We start from the raw sequence: 22,241 nt of genomic DNA on the forward strand, positions 1-22,241 counted from the left end.
AATAATTATGTTGCGATTATTTACATTTTGAATGGCTGAGACTACCGACTTGCTATCTGTACAAATTAGGTATTTGTGGTTGCTTTTTACTGCATATGACACTGCTTCAAGAATTGCTGACGCTTCTGCAGAGAATACTGAGCTGCAGGGGTGAAGTAAACCGGAATATATGGTAGAACCGTCTTCTTTTACCACTGCAAAAGCTGTTGCATGTTCCGTTTTTGAGCCATCTGTATATAAACATGTCCACGAACTTGATACAAGAGGACGAGTTGCTTCATAGAAAAGTTGGTGGTAAGTAGATGCGTTAGTTGAGCTCCTCGGGTACTGCATGAGGTTTGTAACAAACGAAGATTTACTCAGGAGCCATGGCGGCGATGCTCTGTTTGTAGCTAATTGAAGGCGAGTAGTGAGATCAATTTCTTTTGCTAGATTCAAACATCTCATTATCCCCGATTTGATGCTGAAACTGCGTTTGTAGTTGACCGCCTTTTTTATAGTTTCGTACAAAATTTTGTTCTTACAGTTTAGCAGTTTAGGAAAAAGTCGGATGTAATTTTGTAACACCCTCTCCTCGATTGAAGGAACACCGGCTTCCGTTAGCAATGAACTTGTAGGTGACGTCGGAAATGCACGAAGACTTCTGCGAATGGCCATATGATAGGGACCAGATATAAGCTTGATCTTACTTTTGGCACAATTACCGTAAACTGGAAGACCGTAGTCAATTTTTGATAATATAATAGATTTAGTGATGTTTACGAGGGTGGTACTATGAATTAAACTATGTTTGGATGATAGATACTTTACAATACTCAGACGAGAAATTAAACAGTTTCTAATATAGTTACAGTGCACTTTAAAAGTGTGTTTTTTATCAAAGAATACACCAAGTATTTTAAGTCTATCGACAGTTTCAATAATTGTATTATTGAAACTAAAACTTATACTGTTACAACTGAGTTTTTTGCACATGTGGAATATCTTACACTTTTCGAATGATAATTGGGCTCCTGATAGTTCAGACCAGTCTGAGATATCGGAGAGGATATCGGAAAAGTGGTTTTTTACAATATTTAAATCTTTTATCTTAGTAAATATAAGAACATCATCAGCATACACTATATGATCAATATGATTATACTTATTCAAAATGTTACTGATAGCATTGAAAGCTATAATAAACAGCGTTACAGAAAGGGGCGATCCTTGTGGGATGCCGTTAGTAAAATTAAAAATCTTAGAATATATGTTGTTAGTTTTGGCTCTTAGTCTACGGTTCGTTAAAAAATCTTTAATGAAATTAAAAATTTTTTTTCCGACCTTCCATTTAGTTAGCTGTTCTAAAACTACGTGCGCTCCTACTCGATCAAAAGCTTTTTCGAAGTCTAGGCTTAAGACTGAGATATGGTTTTTCGTAGATAGTGCCATCGATGCGTTATGATCGAAGTAAAGAAGGGCATCCATGGTACTATGACCATTTTTGAAGGCGACTTGGTGTTGGCTGATTAGATTATTTTTTAGAGCGAGCCACATAATGCGTTTGGAAATAATTTTTTCGATCACCTTTCCCATACAGGGAATTAAGGATATGGGTCTGTAGCTTGAAATGGATATATTTGGCTTGTTAGGCTTGAGAATAGGAACTACTGTAACCGTTTTCCAAGTTTGTGGATACACACCTTTATCGAAAATGTTATTATAAAGGTCCAAGAACCTAGATTTAAGTCCGACTGGAAGATTTTTTAACATGTCGTAAGAAATCCGGTCAAAGCCAGGGGTTTTACCTTTCATTGAGGTGAGTGTTGAATTAAGCTCATCGTATGTTATTGGGAATTCTAGTGTTTTTGCTGTGGGAGATGGATTACAATGGTATGTTGAGTTAAAATATCTCAGTTTTTCGGATACGAAACGTTGGTGAAAGTTTGTGTCGCTGGAGTATTGGGACCAATTTGAGGCAAAACGATTTGCAATTTCGAATGGGTGAGAAATAGAGTTGCCATTTTCCACCAAAAGTTTAATTTGGGATGGGGTGTAGGGTCCTACAAGCATTTTGATACTGGACCAAATTTGTTTTGGATTACTAGATGGGTTTATATTATTAGTTAAGTTTTCAAAGTTTGAGCGCTTAGCTTCTTTCAAATTTCTCCTAAAGGCGGCATTGGCTTTTTTGTAACTGATGAGATTAGCTGTAGACCGATTTCTCTTGAACATTTCCCAAGCATTTTGTTTAATATTTCTAAAATTTTGGAGATCTGGGTTCCACCACGGGACAACTTTCCTAACAGGGCGCCTAGTGGTTTGGGGGATGGCATAATGGGCAGCTGAGCGTATACATTTTTGGATAGAAGAGGCTTCTTTGTTTATGTTGATGCTGGTTGGATGTTGTAGGTTTAACTGCGACGCCAAATATTGGTATTTTCGCCAGTCAGCTCTTTCCAAAATGAACTTCGGTTTTGGGGAGGTTTTAATGTTAGGTTGTTGTGGAGGAAAAGTTGTCAGAATAGGGAAGTGGTCGCTACAATAGAGATCTTGAAGAGTTTTGCTGGAAAGTTTGGGTGCCAATGAGGCAGAGCTGGCAATGACATCGATATGGGTAAGAGTTTGATGCGTGGATAAGTGAGTTGGTTGACCGTCATTCAAAACGACTAGATTGTTGTATAAAATTACGTCTTCAACGTATTTGCCCCTTCTGTTGACGGTGGGTGAGCCCCACATAGGGCTCCAAGCATTTAAATCTCCCAAAAGAATGATTGGCGTATTGTAACTGTTCAAAATGTTATTAATATCTCTAGCAGTGAAATGCTGCTGAGGTGGAATGTACATTGAGATAATGGTGAATTTATAGCTTAAATTTACTTCGATTACTATAGAGGAAATATCTGAATTGACAGCAATAAGTTTATGAGGGATTGACTTTTTAATAAGTACACCAATACCTTGCTTTTTATTAGTATTGGAAGGCAGGTTGTGAAAGTAGCTGTGATATTGTTTAGGAGCCTGGGCGGATTTATTGAATGCTACATGAGTTTCTGCAAGAGATATCAAAGATGGGTTATATTCTTTAATTAGAATTTGAAGGTGATCGTAATTATTGTAATAGCCTTTGATATTCCACTGTAAAATGGAGAAAATTTTGGTGAGAACTGAAAGAGCTAAAGCTATTTATTTATTTGTTTTTTTCTATTGAGTTAGTCATATCAGTATTGGGTGCTGATGAAGAGTTTAATTGTAGAATTGAGTTATTGAGAAATTCGGAGGGAAAGAAGTTAGAATGGGTTAAATTAATTTCTGTCGGTGAGTTTAAAGTTGTGTTTGGTTGAGTAGAAGAGCTTTCGTGCCTGTTGGTTGCTGAGTAAGTTTTTAGTGAATTATTATCTGAGATCGTTTGTGTGAAGTTTGAGTGCGGAGAGAGGCTTGTTTGTGATCTTAGGCTTGAATTGTTGTTGGTAGGTGAGTGTTCATTAAAACCGGTTTTTTTCTATGGTCGTGTGTGTGGGGTTTGAGTTAGAAGTGAAAGAGGAGGTAGAAGGAACTGATGATTGTAATTCGGCTTTTTGTTGTGGATATGTAATTTTTGGAGTTTTGACAGGTTGCTTGACATTTATTTCTTTACTATTTTCCTGTACATATGTTTCTTTGAGGATGGTAGAAAATGAATTAGAAGAGGTTGTCGGTAAAGGTGTTATATTACTTTCGTTATAAAATTTTATTGCATCGCGCATCGTGCATTTTCTTTCGGTTTTGATGCGTAATATTTCTTTTGATTGGGTGTATTTAGGGCATGAATTTGACGAGGAGGGGTGATCATTTGCGCAATTAACGCAGTATTTACGTGTGCAAACTTCGGGGTCGTGCGGGGGGAGGCCACACGTGTCGCAAATGAAGGCATTATTGCAGCGTTTGGTTGTATGTCCAAGCTTTTGACATTTTTTGCATCTCATTGGATTGGGTATGTACAACCTAACACGTGCTGAATGCCACGAGACTTGAACAGAGCTAGGTAGGTGGTAGCGGTCAAATGTTAACAGGCATACACCAGTTGGTTGGGGTTTATTATTTATTAATTTGGTAAATTTGAAAACTGCGATCACACCTTGATCACTTAAGTTATCAATAATTTCTTCTTCGGCTATGTCATTGAGGCATGGAGCAAAGATTGTCCCTCTCGTAGAGTTTAGGTTGGTGTGATATTTCACTTCTACATCACAGAGGCCTGCTAATCTTTTGGTATCAAGAAATTTTTTTGCGATCGTGGTGTTTTTCACTAGAAGCAGGAGGCTGCCGTCACGTAATTCGGATATAGACACGATGTCTTTGCAAATCACTTGTAGAGATTTTTGCACTGCAAAACACGAGAATTTCGTTAGGGGTTTGTTGGGTTCAAGTGAAGATATCACCAAATATTTTGGGTTTTCTTTTTGTATTTTTGGCAACTCGGGAAAAACGTTTAATTGGTTTTTAGTTGGTTTTTTCCTTTTTGGTTGGGGGCTAACAGCAAGCGGGGCAAATCTGTTATCCCCTAAAAAGGGGGGCCCAGGGGCCATTGTGTATCACTTTGTCACTCACTGAATCAAAATATTATTTAATACGAAACGAAAAATAAATTGAATTCACTGAAATAAGAATGGCGAACACAGAAGCTACGCTAAACTCAAGCAAAAAAGGAAAGTCACAGAGAGAAATAACTACGTGCACACACGAAGAATGATAGTCGGTGACAGATATCTAGTCTAAAGTGCCATTAAACTTAAAGTCAGCCTTTAATTGTTAAAGCTCATGATCGCCATCGTCAGGTAATTCATTACAGATTTATACATATGTATTTACCTTTCCACCGACGACATAGCACGATCCTCAGTCAAGTTGATTTTACCTTCACGACCACCAATGGCGTAGATTTTACCATCTAATTCTACAACACAGTGTCTCCATCTTGCCTGTTTCATGGCGGGCAAATTTTGCCATGTCTTACTCCGTATATTCCAGCTGCGGACGATGTTGGATGGTGCACCGTTTTTATTACCACCAATAAACAATATATTATCATCCTTTAAAATGGTTCTACAACCATAGTGGTCGTATTTTATGCTCGCATACTCTTGCCACTTGCCCTCAGCTTTGTTATATTGCAACACCTTGGGATTAATCTATTCCAAAAATATTGTACGTATATTAATTTAAGACTATCATTTTTGAATATAATCCACAGTGTTTGTATACCTCCGTTTCCTCTGAGCAAACCACCAGCAATGTTTTTTCATTACAATTTGCCGCACTGACCCCACGTGGTTCCGTAAATCGCATGTTTATCTTTGTTCGTGCTTCCGGCTTACTGATCCATGATATCGCCTTGAAGGCCAGCAGCTCACAACCAGGTAACGGCTGTATGTGTGTCAAGAGAAAGTCCGCATCGAATTGGGTAAGCCGGAGACAAGCTATTAAAAGTGGCAGTTGTTTTTCACGCGCAGCAACATCGTAATTGAACCAGCGTTTTATGGCCTCGAAGGCAACTTCCTCACGTGTTATATTCAAATTGTCAGATTCCAGAATACGTTGCAATTTTTCAACGTCAAAATTCAGAAACTCATCGCTTTGGCTGATCTGGTATTATCAGAAACAAAATTTCAATTAAACAAGTACCGCTATTGTGAGACATTACGTGTATGTTTAGACTCACCTCCATAAAATTCTTTATTTCGTATTCGATGAATTTCCGCTTAAGAATTTCGCATCGCGTTTCTCGCTCAAGCATATAAGCATCGTGTAATGTGTATTCATCTATATGTGCCATAAGGTACTCCACACACCTTGTTATGGCATCGTCCAATTGTAACCGGATTGCTGCCTTCAGCATGGCACCAACATTGGTAACGGTAATCAGTGCCTGGCCGGTGTAACAAAAGGTTATTAGACGCTCAAAAATATCACTATCGATATCATTTATCTCGATGATGGGTTTATTGCCTTTATTGCCTTTGAAAAGGTTCTCGAAGTAAGGACTCGCTGCTGCGAGTATCAAACGATGCGCGGGTACACTGAGCAATTCAAAAATTAAATATATAAATCTATATAATATTATGTAAGCTGAGGACAAAATAATACTTACTGAGCCGTTGGGTTTGAAACTTTAAATGTCACATCGGTTAGAGACTGCTCGTCGTAGAACCTAAATATTTTCGCCATTAATTTTTCCTTGAAGCAGTTCAGCGCACTGGAATCCGTCTGAAGAGCAAGTGTTTGGGTAGAACTTGAGGCCATTATTAGTTACTGAATTTTCCTTTTGTAATAAAAAAATTACAATATTAAGTGAAATGCTTTAAATAAGTAAATTCAACTCGCGATCTTTGCTTTCAAGTTATTTAGTGTAGCCGTATGTCTAGAGATGTTTGAAATGACTGGACCTTGAGACGATGAAATATATTTTTTAAAAATCAGAAAAAAATGTATAAAAATCCAAGTCAGACCACAAGTTTGCAAACTCTCAGATACCGATTAAGTGATACCTAGTTTCTATTTTTGCCTTTTTGCTGAAAAATCGGTCAATCTGTGAGATATATTGTAGCATAGTTTTGAGTTTCAGATAAAAATCTTCCTTATAATGATAGACCCTTATTTTATATATGGGTAAAGTCAGAGCAATACTCCTTTTTTTTAATAAATTCACAAGGCCCTAGGTGTCGTTTTAATAAATAAATTGACAATAAATCCAATTTAATAGAAGATTTTTTTGGCGAGGTTTGTTGTGCTCGTATGGTGAACTTCAAAATTAGTCACTTAACTGCAAAATAGAAAGCCCCGACTCGATTCGTGATCGACTTCTGAAAATAAAGGTCGTGTCTCAAAAATCGATTATTTTTCAAGTAAACTTGTTACTCAAGTAGAATCGAATTCTAGTTTACTACCATTCCCACGAACCGCGCAATGAAAATACCATTTCGACACATTTCACTTCCTTGCAGTTATACTAGTTTAAATATGTATGTATGTATGTACGTACAATTAGTTAAACTTAGAGAAATCGCATTTAGTGTTTTTAAAAATGTTGCACTTCAAATGCAACCGTCTTAGAAACGATCTTATGTAAGCGGTAGGTAACAAAATGTTAATAAACGCCGAATGCGGGGCTTTACCAATATACAAAATATTGGAAATTAGACACACTGAGCGCTTCAATTATTAAGCACTCTCCACTGTTGCGTCGGACCCGATGAAGTCTCGGCACAGAATGCATAGTATGTATGTATGTATGTGCAAAATAAATATTCTTTGTTGTTCTACTAGCTTTCATAAACCGCAAAGACGTATTCAAAACGTCGGTGTAATTCCCGTTATTACAATAAAGTGTAGAAGCAATAATCGAAAAGAATACCATTCTTAATGCTTTTCGACATTTTAACAGCTCCAATATTATAATTTTTTGTAAATACATACGGATATACATATAGTATATATAATCTTCTGACCGCGTGTTTGTATTTGAACTGCTCCTAAACGGATGGACCGATTTTGATGAAACTTTGTGTGTATGTTCAAGGAGATTTGAGAATGGTTTAGATTTACAATTTGGTCCACTGGAAAGTGTTTTTTTAAATTAATTTTTCATTTGTAATTAATTGCTAATTTTAAATGTTTGACCGATGGATGGCGCTACCATCGCAGTATCCAATATTCAAACTTTAAATTGGCGTAAACGTGCATTCAACAAAACGATGCCAAAGTTAAAGGCGACATCTGTAGATCAAGTTTTCATATTGTGGACAGAGTTGTTCGTTTTTAAGTAATAAATTGGGTCATTCATTTTTTTCATACCTGCTAACTATTGGAGGGGGTATCTTGACAGGCAACAGAGTAATCACCGAAGAAATTGTTCAGCGTATTGAAATTGTTATAGCGTATAGCTGCCATACAAACTGAACGATCGGAATCAAGTTCTTGTAAAGTATATATATACAAATGTAAGCACACTCGTCAGAGCACAAATTAAGGAAAACTGAACTGAGCTGTCAAAATTGACATTTTTTTATAACAGTCGAAAAGAAAATTGCTTGGATATTTTAAAAATAACTTTTGGTCATTTCATACAACTCTAAATACGTGTTTTCATATTATAAAGCAATACTGTATACGTATGTATGTATGTAGATAAATAACTAACATTTTTCAAAACTCTTACAACATAACAAAAACTATATTTTAAATAAAAAACTGCATCAACTAAGACATAATATAACTCATAATAAAATATCATGAATTCATGATTAACGATTTAAGAGCAAATATCTCGCATTTTTGCAAAGAACAGCAAACAAAACTTTAATTGCATGTATTTCAAGAAATCATTTGTGTCGTTTCTTCAAATTTCGTTTCGCACTGATTTTGTCAGCTACTTTAAGCTGGCATATCTTCTTCTTTGAGCACAGCTGCTCAAAATTCCTTAATCTTAATGAGAGTAAATCAAAAAGTTTCGCATGATGTCATCGTTTCGACCAGCAGCACCGCGCGGTTCGTCAGACGTGCCAAATTCTTTTTTTACTCGATTACATTTAATTTCTAATTTATTTCGTAAATAATGACTACAATCAATCCAATTTGTTGAAAAACTAAAACGAGCTTATCACACGAGCGTTTCCGGTACCCTTCTCGTAGTGTTAATTCTTCTGCATAGTTCTTGTACATATGGAAATATATGTATGTATATACAAATATGTATAAAATTTCTATGCCTGTATGTATATTTGGTTATCCGTGTCAACGTAGATTTCACATGAAACATTGAGTGTAAGTACATATCACATATAATTTATGTGTAAGTTGTTGTTTCACATTTGTTTTCATATCCACATAATTCTGGAAGTGGATAAGTGCGACCGCATATTATCAACGCTTTGCATGACCAAAATAAATACACATACCACATACATAAATATGTTGAAAATAATAAGTACATTCCTTTAGGCTGAAGTCATGATTGAATTTTGAATATTTGGTGAAGTCCACGAATGCAACTACGGGTTGATTTCATTAAATTCGATCATGGTAGTATCTTTTACCGTGAGAAGAAAATGCTGAACCCCCTCTTTGAAGTGAGCGTGGCAATTGATAATTGATTTTCCTTTTCTAAGTGGTCAAAATAATAAGTACATGGTTAATTATTTTAAGATTTTCAGCAAATCGGACGGTTTATTTTAACGGTTTGCTCTTTCGATTGTATAGTTTCGCATTAAAACTAAAAAATTGTATAAATGGGTAGAAAAAAGGTTTGCATTGGGGAGGAAAGGGAAATCGTGTTAAACCTTGAAAAAGAAGGCAAAAGTCTTAGGAATATCGCTAAAACATTAGGCCGTTCATTGTATTTCGTGCCCAATGCCAAGGGTTAAAAGAATGTGGAAAATCTCGGTCGACCAAAAAAGACTTCAACAACAACGGACAACCGCGTCGTCACTGTTGATAAAAAGAACCCATTCATATCTTCGAGAATAATATCAGCCGATATTGGCGACATAATATCGTCCCGAATGGCTCGACGAAGGCGACATCGAGCTAATTTACCTGGCAGGATAGCCAGAAAAATACCATAATTGCAGAAAAAAATTAAAGATAAAATTACAATTCGCTAAAAATCATGCAAATTGATCCGGCAAGAGTGGTGAGAAAAAGTGGGCGCAATATCTTGTGGAGTGACGAAACAATATTTAATTTGTTCGGAGACGATGCCTGACGGAATGTGCGTCATCCGAAAGGCAAAGAATAGCATTCACAGTCTACAAAAACAACCGTTAATCACGGTGGCAGTAACAATGGTCTGGGCTTGCTATTCGTGGTATGGTGTAGAACCAATACTCATCGTATTTCAAGCAGCGTGAATAGGTTGCAATATAAAGACATCTTGGAAAACACTAATATGGAAATTTCAGCAGGATAATGATCCTAAGCATACTTCGAGGTTGGTAAAAGATTGGTCCCAGGTCGGAGTTCTCTTATGGCTTATGGCCATAGCAATCTCCCGACTTGGATCCAATTGAAAACCTTTGGGGGGAGCTAAAGCAACGAATTGGGAAGCAATCGTTCCAAAATAAGAATCAGTTAGGGATTTTTGTTTTTTAAACCTGGTATGAGATTTCAATTGATACGTGCCAGAAACTTATCTCCAGTATGCCAAAACGAATCTCAAAAGGAATTGAAACTAACGGCGGAAATACTAGATACTGATGAAAGAAGCAAATAAAAATCAAATAGGAGACAGAAAACTCAAACTACTTAATACATTTTTTCATTCACAGATTCGTGATGTTATCTTATTATTTCGTCCAGCCAGTTTTTTTAGTCCTTTTTATTATTTGCTAAAAATTTAAGTCCCTATTTCAATTATTATTGCAAATATCTTTATTATAAGAAATTAAATATGGTATTATTTCTCTTTCAACATGAACAAAAGAGAATTTATTAGTCATTTAATGCTACACGGGCGTTTGTACTTATGATTTTGACCATTTGTGTATGTAGATATGTACATGTATGTGCGTATTTAGGTAAGAAAACAAAAAAAATTGTATGAAACTCACAAAATAAAAAAAAACTTCTTTTCAAACCAATTTTAATCGCTCGTCGTCGTTTTGACGAAGAATGAATTCTTTAAGTTCTTCAAGAGTTCGAATTATGTGACACTGGATATGTTTTTGTTAATACTTACGGATATATATTGTAGTATAGTATAATTTTTCTTTGAATTGCGTGCAACTGATATAAGTACACTGTTCACAAAGCACAATTTGAACAAACTGAACTCGTTCGCGTTGCTTCTCACGCTATATATACTGCAGCTAAAGCATTTTTGTATAGCTAAGCTACTAAGTACAGCGATAACTTAATAATATTTCTCTGGCTCCTTGTTGAGATATTTAAAGAGTATTACATGACTTAGCTTAAGTGCCCCGGAGACGATCAAATAATTAAAACAACGCTTTATGCTTCAGTTAGTGACCGAAAGTAAAGATAACTTAATTCGTGTTGAAATAAATCAACCATGAGTAAAAAATAATAAGACTTTGTTCGTAAATTTAAAATTCTTAATTTATTCTTTAAAATCTATGTCATCCCCCTTAAAGTAGTACCTACTGACCCCAAATACACTTGCGCCAATATTTTTTCTAATCCTCGAAACAGTTGTTAAAGTCAATTTCCGGAATAGGCATTCTTAATTTCTTCGATTTTATGGCTATGTGCCTTGACATTTTTATTTTCTGTTTAATTGCCTCCATTTTTTTGTTTCGTGAACGATCCTCTATATGCAATCGGTCGTTTTTTACTTATTTCTGATAGTGATATAGTTGAAGTTTTTCAGCTCTCTTAGCCGTCCAATCGAGCAGCACCGAAATTCGATGCACCTACTCATTGTTTTTTGTTCTCTGACACCACTTCAATGAGCTATCCGCATACTCTCTTGCTTCAATTCAACTTGATAACATTGTTGTTGCTTTCACATGTAAATTTTTTGACAAAAGAGCAAAGAAATCGCCAATCGAAGACAGTTGAAGTGTGCACACAAAAATAAAACGAACAAGTAAGGACGTGCTAAAATCGGGTGCAACCGAACATTTTATACTCCTGCAACTGTCAAGAACCAAAGTCAGGGAAACCAATCATTTAGACTAAAGTCAGCCTGATATTAGTTATTTAGGGGCTAGGCCAAGTTTTTGGCTGCAGAACTTAATCGAGAAGAATCTTTTATAAGAGTGTACAGCTGCTGGCGTATGCCGATGATATTGATATCGTTATTTCCGCTTTTCCCAGACTGGACAAGAAAGCAAAGCAAATGGGTCTGGCAGTGAACGAGGGCAAGACGAAATATCTCCTGTCATCAAACAAACAGTCGTCGCACTCGCGACTTGACTCTCACGTCACTGTTGACTGTCATAACTTCGAAGTTGTAGATAATTTCGCCTATTTAGGAACTAGCATAAACACCACCAACAATGTTAGCCTGAAAATCTAACGCAGGATTACTCTTGACAACAGGTGCTATTTCGGACTGAGTAGGCAATTGAGAAGTAAAGTCCTCTCTCGGCGAACAAAAACCAAACTCTATAAGTCACTCATAATTCCCGTCCTGCTATATGATATATCTAAATCTGATGAGTCGACATTGCGGCCAATTTTTTTTATTAATATTGGTTATTCATTTGATGTCAGTAAGGCTACAGGCACAACAACACAGGAACGAATATCAGTTTCCGGTGATGAGCCCTTTTGTCCCCAACGGTCATTTTCCTCGTCATAGACTGATACACATGACTTATCACCAGATTTAGAGGTGCCACCAATAGTCCATAGTTTATTATCTAGCGATACGCAAGCTTTACAACCAAAGCCAACTTCCAAAGAGCAAATCTGTGAAATGTTTTCAAGAATATTTAGTTTGAGATCAAGCAAAAATCAACTTAATATACCTTAGACCATGTGTCCTGCTGAGGATCGTAACGTTCAACAGCTCTGCTACGAAAACAATCGCCTACAACATAGATGTGACCATTATGTGCAGCTGTCTGTAATATAAAAAGTAGCAATAAACTTTGTATGTTTAGTTGTTGTTAGTTTTAATAGAGCTAAGCGGGCGACTAAATAAATCAGTGACTATTTTCAATTAGACAATTTTGGTATATTATATTGAAGCGGAGCTACTTTTCCTGGTATTGAAAACTCTAGGGAAGGCTTGCAACGGTGAAATCAAATGGACTTCTATTGCAGCGGTAGTATCTCATTCACAAATAGATTTAAAAACTCTAGACAGGGTAAGAATTCCGGTTACGTAGATCCGTTTATAGTAAAAGAAATCCAAGGAGTCGAAAGTTAATATTTAAACACTTAAGTAAAGTCTTCATATACCGTTCTTCGACTGTTTCTCATTCTAACAAATCATAACGAACGTTCATTAAGTTCTACTAATATTAATGTTTTTTAATCTAACTTACACCTGGATAATAGTGGCACTCTGTCATATCCGCGCAAAAAGTCCAAGTATTCAAATCCGGATTGTAGCATTCGACGGATTTTAAGTTGTTAAAAACGGTATCATAACCGCCCAGTGTGTAGATTTTTCCATTGAAAGTCACTGCACTGACGTCAAATCGTCCAACAATCAAGCTGCTCACGAACTCCCAACCATCGGAAGTCGTATATCTGGAAATAAACAAAAGCTATTAAAAGAATGCACATCTCTAAACTGAAGCGTCAAAAGTCACATTTCGTAACGCTGAGTAGTCTATTAATAAAAACCTAGAATTATTCTAAAGAAGTCGTTGACAATGTAAAAGAGTTGAAGTTTTCTAAAATCTGATTCAATCAGATCATAACATTTCATTGAATTCCCTTCTTTTTAAATATCTAGTCTAAAGTGCCATTAAACTTAAAGTCAGCCTTTAATTGTTAAAGCTCACGATCGCCATCGGCAGGTAATTCATTACAGATTTATACATATGTATTTACCTTTCCACCGACGACATAGCACGATCCTCAGTCAAGTTGATTTTACCCTCACGACCACCAATCGCGTAGATTTTACCATCTAATTCTACAACACAGTGTCTCCATCTTGCCTGTTTCATGGCGGGCAAATTTTGCCATGTCTTACTCCGTATATTCCAGCTGCGGACGATGTTGGATGGTGCACCATTTTTATTACCACCAATAAACAATATATTATCATCCTTTAAAATGGTTCTACAACCATAGTGGTCGTATTTTATGCTCGCATACTCTTGCCACTTGCCCTCAGCTTTGTTATATTGCAACACCTTGGGATTAATCTATTCCAAAAATATTGTACGTATATTAATTTAAGACTATCATTTTTGAATATAATCCACAGTGTTTGTATACCTCCGTTTCCTCTGAGCAAACCACCAGCAATGTTTTTTCATTACAATTTGCCGCACTGACCCCACGTGGTTCCGTAAATCGCATGTTTATCTTTGTTCGTGCTTCCGGCTTACTGATCCATGATATCGCCTTGAAGGCCAGCAGCTCACAACCAGGTAACGGCTGTATGTGTCTCAACAGAAAGTCCGCATCGAATTGGGTAAGCCGGAGACAAGCTATTAAAAGTGGCAATTGTTTTTCACGCGCAGGAACGTCGTAATTGAACCAGCGTTTTATGGCATCGAAGGCATCTTCCTCATGTGTTATATTCAAATTGTCAGATTCCAGAATACGTAGCAATTTTTCAACGTCAAAACTCAGAAACTCATCGCTTTGGCTGATCTGGTATTATCAGAAACAAAATTTCAATTACACAAACATCGCTATTGTAAGACACACGGGTATATTTAGACCAGTGAAGCGCTTTGCCTAGCCCGCGGGCGGCCGACTTTATTGCTCTCTCACAGATTCGCTCACACGTATTAGTCAAGCGCTCTCTATACATTGTGGAAAATTAATGTGCATTTGAAAATCACTTGATCAACGACTGTTGACTGCTACGCATGTAATTTGTATGTGCGCGCTGATTAACAATTTTGGTTCAAAACCATGAAAATATTGATTTTTAGTTATTTGATACAGCCGTTTAGGTGAAAACTTCAACATAAATTCAATATTTAAAACTTTTTGAATTTTAATTTCTTTTTGACACGTGAATTGTCTTTATTTTTGTAATTGATAAAAAATTAAGAAGGAATTTCAATAATTTCACAATTTTGTAAAAGTTGTCGGACCACTTTCAATTTTTTTTTATATTAATTAATACTAAAGTTTTGTAGTTTTTTTGGGTGTAGCAGCAAGCTCTCTCATACTCCAACACAAGCACACAGTTTGGTAGTGTGCGTTTGGGCATCACTGATTTAGACTCACCTCCATAAAATTCTGTATTTCGTATTCGAAGATTTTCTCTTTAAGAATTTCGCATCGCGTTTCTCGCTCAAGCATATAAGCATCGTGTAATGTGTATTCATCTATATGTGCCATAAGGTACTCCACACACCTTGTTATGGCATCGTCCAATTGTAACCGGATTGCTGCCTTCAGCATGGCACCAACATTGGTAACGGTAATCAGTGCCTGGCCGGTGTAACAAAAGGTTATTAGACGCTCAAAAATATCACTATCGATATCATTTATCTCGATGATGGGTTTATTGCCTTTATTGCCTTTGAAAAGGTTCTCGAAGTAAGGACTCGCTGCTGCGAGTATCAAACGATGCGCGGGTACACTGAGCAATTCAAAAATTAAATATATAAATCTATATAATATTATGTAAGCTGAGGACAAAATAATACTTACTGAGCCGTTGGGTTTGAAACTTTAAATGTCACATCGGTTAGAGACTGCTCGTCGTAGAACCTAAATATTTTCGCCATTAATTTCTCCATAAAGCGGTTCTGCTCACTGGAATCGCTCTGAAGAGCAGGTCTTTGCCTACAACTCGTAGCCATTATTAGTTAAAGACCTTTTGTAATAAAAAAAATTGCAATATTGAATGAAATGCTTTAAATAAGTAAATTGAAGTCGATCTTTGCTTTCAAGTTATTTAGTGTAGCCGTATGTCTAGAGATTTTTGAAATGACTGGACCTTGAGACGATGAAATATATTTTTTAAAGATCAGGGAAAAAATTTATAAAAATCAAAATCGGACTACAAGTTTGCAAACTCTCAAATACCGAATACGTAGTGCCCAGTTTTTACGGCTCATTTTTTTACCGTTTACTGAAAATAACGGTCAATCTGTGAGATATAAGATTGAATTTCAGGCAACAGCCTTCCTTATAATAATGCGCCATTGCGGTGAGATTAGATAAAATTGAGTCAATACTTTCCCTATTCGCATACTTATAATATGAAGGTTTTCGAACTATCGTTTCGGTTTGTTTACATATTTCAATATGTGAGTTACGGTGTTACTCTCTTTCTGATAACGTTCTATAAGTAATCTATAAGATAAGATCGATAATCTTATCAGTGATCGTAGAATATTGAATATACCAATATTTCAGTGTTTTTGCTTTATTTACTTTTTTCAAAAAAAAATTCACCGTGCGCTATGTGCCGTTTTAATAAACATATTGACAAAAAATCAAATTTAATATACTACATACATATGTATGTAAATAAGCAGTAATTTTACGAGTATAGTAGTGCATAGTGCATAAGAAATATTCTTTGTTGTTCTAGTTACTTTCATAATCTATAAAATTATTCAAAACGTTGGTATACGAGTAATTCCCGTTATTACATTGAAGCGTAGAAACAATAACCGAAATCATAGATAAATTGATTAGAACCTCTTTTCTTGCTCTCTCGCTTGTCAGCTGGCAGCGAACCCTCATCTGTTTACTGAGCTGGCAACAAAACACAATCAGAGTCCCGTCAATCAGCAGTTAGTGAAAAAGCTAAAACGAACAGTGAAAATTAGCGCGTTGTTGAAGTTTTGTAAAATTAGATGTCGGTAGTTCGTAAAATTATTTATATATATGGGTGACATAGGCCTACTGGGGAACCGAGCACCCAAAAATAATATCGGTAATGCGCTATTTGCATACCTCAGTAGTAATGTGGAAACTGCAAAATACCCAAAAGTTGTTTATAAAATGCCCAAGCTAATATTTTTCAGCAGTGGCATCATTGGCAAATGTTATAAAAAATGCGAGTTTTGACAGCTCTCTCTCGAACCAAAAAGACTCATATCAAATTATCTATGACCGAAATGACTCACACTTATGCTTATCAACATCTCTATTATTTTCTTGTAAATACATACCGATATCTAGTAGATGTACATATATGGTGTGAATGTAAACTCACTCGTCACAGCAGCAATTGATGATAACTGAACTGGTTCACTTTGCTATTCGCACCAGGAATAAAGGGATGTCCAACTTATTCCAGTGTGAGAGCGTTTCAAAATAAGCGTTTTTTATAACATTTTCCATTATGGCCAGATTGGACAAAATACTAATTTTAGACATTTAAATTAAAACACCCAACACTTAGTAAGAATAAAAATTACTATTTAGTGGTTATTTAATACCTAGAGAATCTAATTAAATCTTTGTATGGCATGTTAAAACAACTGACTTTTGACTTTTCAATACCCAATAAAAGGTTTTAAGCTTTTTAGCTCTTAATCAATAAATGTTTTTAATAATTTCCCATCGAAAATAATACTATGATGCTTGACATTACAAAATGTTTCATCAAATACATTTACATTTCATAAATTTATTTAATTTTCATTGTTTTACATTTTTTGTAAGTGCAACAAATCTCTCCGTTTACATATTTTTTTGGTAAGATTTCAATCTGGCCATCACTCGTTTCCAATTGTTAAACGTCAAAACCTACTGAACTCGATTAGCTGTCAAAGTTCAGTAGGTTTTGACGTTTAGCAATTGCTCACTCACTTCCAGTGAGAGAGGAGTTGGACATCTCTTTATCTCTGATTCGCACTATACTGCAGCTAAAACATTTTTCGACATCCGAGCTACTAAGTACAGCGATAACTTAGGGAAGCGATCTCTTTGCGCTCTCGTAATAATAATATTTCTCTGTCTCTATCTCTGTGTTGAGTGATTTAAAGAGTTTATGGAAGGCATACACGCAACAATTATTGTAGCAATTTCATCTGTATTTGTAAAACTGATTGTTACGTATATGGGACAGTTGTATGAGTTGTGCCAACTGATTGGATGAAAATCAAAATTGTTTGATATTTTGTCGAGTTGGTTGTGTCATTTGGATAGTGTTTGGGTTGGTCGTGCGATTTCAAACGATTTCGCCATTTTATTTCATTTATAATAAGAAAAGCAACAACTTCCGAGCTCATGTTTAAGCAACGAAGTGAATATTCAAAATGAAGTTGATCTCAATATTGTGTTAAAAGTTGTGTCGTATGTAGCGACAAGGGCAATTTTTAGCCCAACTCAATCAACCAACTAATTGTTGCGTGTGTGCCTTCCATTAGAATGACTTAGCTTAAGCAGAAATAAAATGAAATTAAATGAAACTCTTTAGATCGAGAAAGAGAGAGAGCTGCCATATATGTATATATATATTTTAAATAGTTACATTAATTATTAAAAATGTATTATCTATCATATCCGCGTACTCATTAGTACTGGCATACAAATTGTGATATTTTTTATGAATTGTTTGGGTTTTTTATGTTTATATATATAGCAGCGTGAAAATTGCAAAATACCCAAAAGTTAATAATAAAATGCCTAATCAATATATATTTTTCAGCAGTGGCTTCATTGGCAAATACTATAAAAATATGCGAGTTTTGACAGCTCTCTCTCGAATGAAAGATCAAGTGCGGCACGTCGCTCACTAAGTGAAGCAGCAGACAGATAAGACTTCGTACGAGAAAACTTCGAAGACAGTTTTGTTATTGTTTGATTGAATATTGTTTGAGCACGCGTCAAAAATGGACACCAGCAAAAAGGAAATATACTGCATTTTAGACTTTGGCTTCGATAGAGGCGAAACCGCAGAGAGCTTAAAAACCAAATCCCACTTTATTCAGAAACGCTGTTATATATAGATTTACAAAATTTTTTTTTTATTACTAACCGTAATACATATATGTACATATGTATGTATATTCCTTTTTAATTTACAAAAATAATCGTTATTCAACGTCTAACAAATTCACGGTCTGCCGCGCATATACAACGGTCGCAGTGTCTCATTGGGGCCCGGTAGATATTGCTACATACAATATTGAAGCGAGATTGAAATTGCATCAAGGACCACCATGTCGTATACGCAACAATTTGAACGGAGTGTATTATTGTGTGGGTATAAACATATCACTATGTAAATGAATATGTAACATATAGATATGCATGCCTTTAAAAACATTATTAACCACAAAGTCATACATTATTAAAAATTGAATTCCGCTGTATAAGAATATATATATAAATAATATACGCAGGCGTCTGCTCATTGTTCGAAAGCGAATCTGTAAGCTTAAGTAAATACTTGCATTGAGAGTAATAATGGGTTGTTAAAAAAGTCTTGCGGTATTTTTATTGATTTTTTTTTATTGAAATTGAAATGAATTTTTGATGACTCATGCCCAGCTCTTGGCCGATGCTACGGCTGCTACTATGCCGGTCTCTTTCGACCAATTCAGCGATTTTATCGCAATTTTCGACGACAAGCCTTCCGGAGCGTGGCGCATCTTCGACTACCTCTACAAAATAACGAAAACGTTGAAACCATCGTTGTGCGGTAGAAATGGAAACTGTATCGTGTCCATAAACTGCACAAATTTTATTGGCGGCTAGAGATGCTTTTTTCCCTTTATCGTAGTAGTAGTACTGTAAAATATGCCGTATTTTCTCTTTATTTTACTCCATATTTGCGACGCTATAACTCACGAACGACTTAAAAGAAACGACAATCAATCAAACACGTGTTAGCGCGTGAAATGAGCCCTTTCCACCCTACTTTTCCAAAAAGGTATAGCATGATCCGATGCGACAAATAAAACTGGAACTAAGCGCTTTCAGCGCCAAATAGCGAAAATACCGCAAGATTTTTCTGACAACCTAATATTATATCGCTCAATTCTGATATTTTTAAGTCCACTGATACTGATTGTGGTGAAATGCGCTCACCTTTTTCAAAACCACTGCAAAAGCAATAACTTTTCATTCTCTGTATTAGAAGTTTTCTGATCGATTGCTCATAAAATGAGGCGAAGTAGAAAGCGAGAGAGAAAGAGAGAAGAGTTTACTCAGACTAACAAGTTTTATTGCTCACTATCGACAACTTCGTTTTTGGTGTGTCCCATTCCTTTCATATGGTCAACTCGAATCGAGCAACTCTCTGTTAAACCTTTTCATATCAGCTCAAACCAGAGATAAAGAGATGTCCAACTCCTCTCTCACTGGAAGTGAGTGAGCAATTGCTAAACGTCAAAACCTACTGAACTTTGACAGCTAATCGAGTTCAGTAGGTTTTGACGTTTAACAATTGGAAACGAGTGATGGCCAGATTGAAATCTTACCAAAAAAATATGTAAACGGAGAGATTTGTTGCACTTACAAAAAATGTAAAACAATGAAAATTAAATAAATTTATGAAATGTAAATGTATTTGATGAAACATTTTGTAATGTCAAGCATCATAGTATTATTTTCGATGGGAAATTATTAAAAACATTTATTGATTAAGAGCTAAAAAGCTTAAAACCTTTTATTGGGTATTGAAAAGTCAAAAGTCAGTTGTTTTAACATGCCATACAAAGATTTAATTAGATTCTCTAGGTATTAAATAACCACTATATAGTAATTTTTATTCTTACTAAGTGTTGGGTATTTTAATTTAAATGTCTAAAAATTAGTATTTTGTCCAATCTGGCCATAATGGAAAATGTTATAAAAAACGCTTATTTTGTAACGCTCTCACACTGGAATAAGTTGGACATCCCTTTATTCCTGCTCAAACACTTGTACGCTTCATTTACGCCGTGCACAACAATATTTTTCCTAAGTGAATTTTTTAATTTATTCAACAATTTCGAAAATATTTTGTTGTATTATTGATATTTGTTTGCATATTGCATTGCATACAAAAATTACATAATAAAATTCAATTATTAAAACATATTGCAAATATTCATTTGAAACCAGAAAGAATTACAAAACGAAACGAAGTGTATGTCTTGTCCTGATTCTGAAAGCATAGAAATGTAGGAGGATATTAACTAAAACCTGTGTAGCATACAAAATATATGCCGTGTTTTCCAAAGCATATAAATCATATATTTTGGTATTTCTTAGAAGAGAATTTATTGCAAAAAATATATTTATTAATATTGGTTATTCATTCGGCGTCAGTAAGGCTACAGGCACAACATAACAGGAAACAACAAAAACTCCGGGAAATGCGCACTTTTGTTCCCAACGGTCATTTTCCTCGTCATAGACTGATACAGGTAGTTTGTTACCAGATACGGAGTCACTAATAGCCCATAGTTTATTGTCTAGCGATGCGCAAGACATACGACGAAAACCAACTTCCAAAGAGCAAATCTGTGAAATGTTTTCAAGAATATTTAGTTTGAGATCAAGCGATAGGCAAAAATCAACTTATTCAAAACGTCGGTGTAATTCCCGTTATTACAATAAAGTATAGAAACAATATTCGAAATGACTAATACTTATGCTTATCAACATCTCTCTTATTTTCTTGTAAATACATACCGTTATCTAGTAGATGTACATATATGGTGTGAATGTAAACTTACTCGTCACAGCAGCAATTGATGATAACTGAACTGGTTCACTTTGCTATTCGCACCAGGAATAAAGGGATGTCCAACTTATTCCAGTGTGAGAGCGTTTCAAAATAAGCGTTTTTTATAACATTTTCCATTATGGCCAGATTGGACAAAATACTAATTTTTAGACATTTAAATTAAAACACCCAACACTTAGTAAGAATAAAAATTACTATTTAGTGGTTATTTAATACCTAGAGAATCTAATTAAATCTTTGTATGGCATGTTAAAACAACTGACTTTTGACTTTTCAATACCCAATAAAAGGTTTTAAGCTTTTTAGCTCTTAATCAATAAATGTTTTTAATAATTTCCCATCGAAAATAATACTATGATGCTTGACATTACAAAATGTTTCATCAAATACATTTACATTTCATAAATTTATTTAATTTTCATTGTTTTACATTTTTTGTAAGTGCAACAAATCTCTCCGTTTACATATTTTTTTGGTAAGATTTCAATCTGGCCATCACTCGTTTCCAATTGTTAAACGTCAAAACCTACTGAACTCGATTAGCTGTCAAAGTTCAGTAGGTTTTGACGTTTAGCAATTGCTCACTCACTTCCAGTGAGAGAGGAGTTGGACATCTCTTTATCTCTGATTCGCACTATACTGCAGCTAAAACATTTTTCGACATCCGAGCTACTAAGTACAGCGATAACTTAGAGCAGCGATCTCTTTGCGCTCTCGTAATAATAATATTTCTCTGTCTCTATCTCTGTGTTGAGAGATTTAAAGAGTTTATGGAAGGCATACACGCAACAATTATTGTACCAATTTCATGGAATTGTAAAACTGATTGTTACGTATATGGGACAGTTGTATGAGTTGTGCCAACTGATTGGATGAAAATCAAAATAGTTTGATATTTTGTCAAGTTGATTGTGTTATTTGGATAGTGTTTGGGTTGGTCGTGCGATTTCAAACAATTTCGCCATTTTATTTCATT

General features: G+C 35.4%; 1 protein-coding gene across 18 annotated transcripts in view; it reads right to left on the reverse strand.

Annotated features, from left to right (window-relative positions):
* Window positions 1–21,876, reverse strand: part of LOC105232234 (kelch-like protein 28) — a 39,727-nt gene extending 17,851 nt beyond the window's left edge. For 2 of the 18 annotated variants that reach the window (XM_049456372.1, XM_049456366.1), the window contains exons 1-5: window positions 15,277–15,436; window positions 14,848–15,205; window positions 13,879–14,259; window positions 13,486–13,805; window positions 12,972–13,179 (exon numbers count right to left, since the gene is read on the reverse strand). In XM_049456372.1, the coding sequence (XP_049312329.1) occupies window positions 12,972–13,179; window positions 13,486–13,805; window positions 13,879–14,259; window positions 14,848–15,205; window positions 15,277–15,428 (1,419 nt within the window). In that variant the 5' untranslated portion in view covers window positions 15,429–15,436. Of the gene's footprint in view, window positions 1–4,830; window positions 5,151–5,223; window positions 5,605–5,680; window positions 6,039–6,109; window positions 6,281–12,132; window positions 12,391–12,449; window positions 12,546–12,971; window positions 13,180–13,485; window positions 13,806–13,878; window positions 14,260–14,847; window positions 15,206–15,276; window positions 15,462–21,210 lie in introns of those variants that run through there. The other 16 variants (XM_049456374.1, XM_049456367.1, XM_049456365.1 and 13 more) reach the window with 15 other exon arrangements.
* Window positions 21,877–22,241: the final 365 nt, after the last annotated feature.

The sequence above is a fragment of the Bactrocera dorsalis genome, chromosome 4 (genome assembly GCF_023373825.1).
Source record: "Bactrocera dorsalis isolate Fly_Bdor chromosome 4, ASM2337382v1, whole genome shotgun sequence".
NCBI classification, from domain to species: domain Eukaryota; kingdom Metazoa; phylum Arthropoda; class Insecta; order Diptera; family Tephritidae; genus Bactrocera; species Bactrocera dorsalis.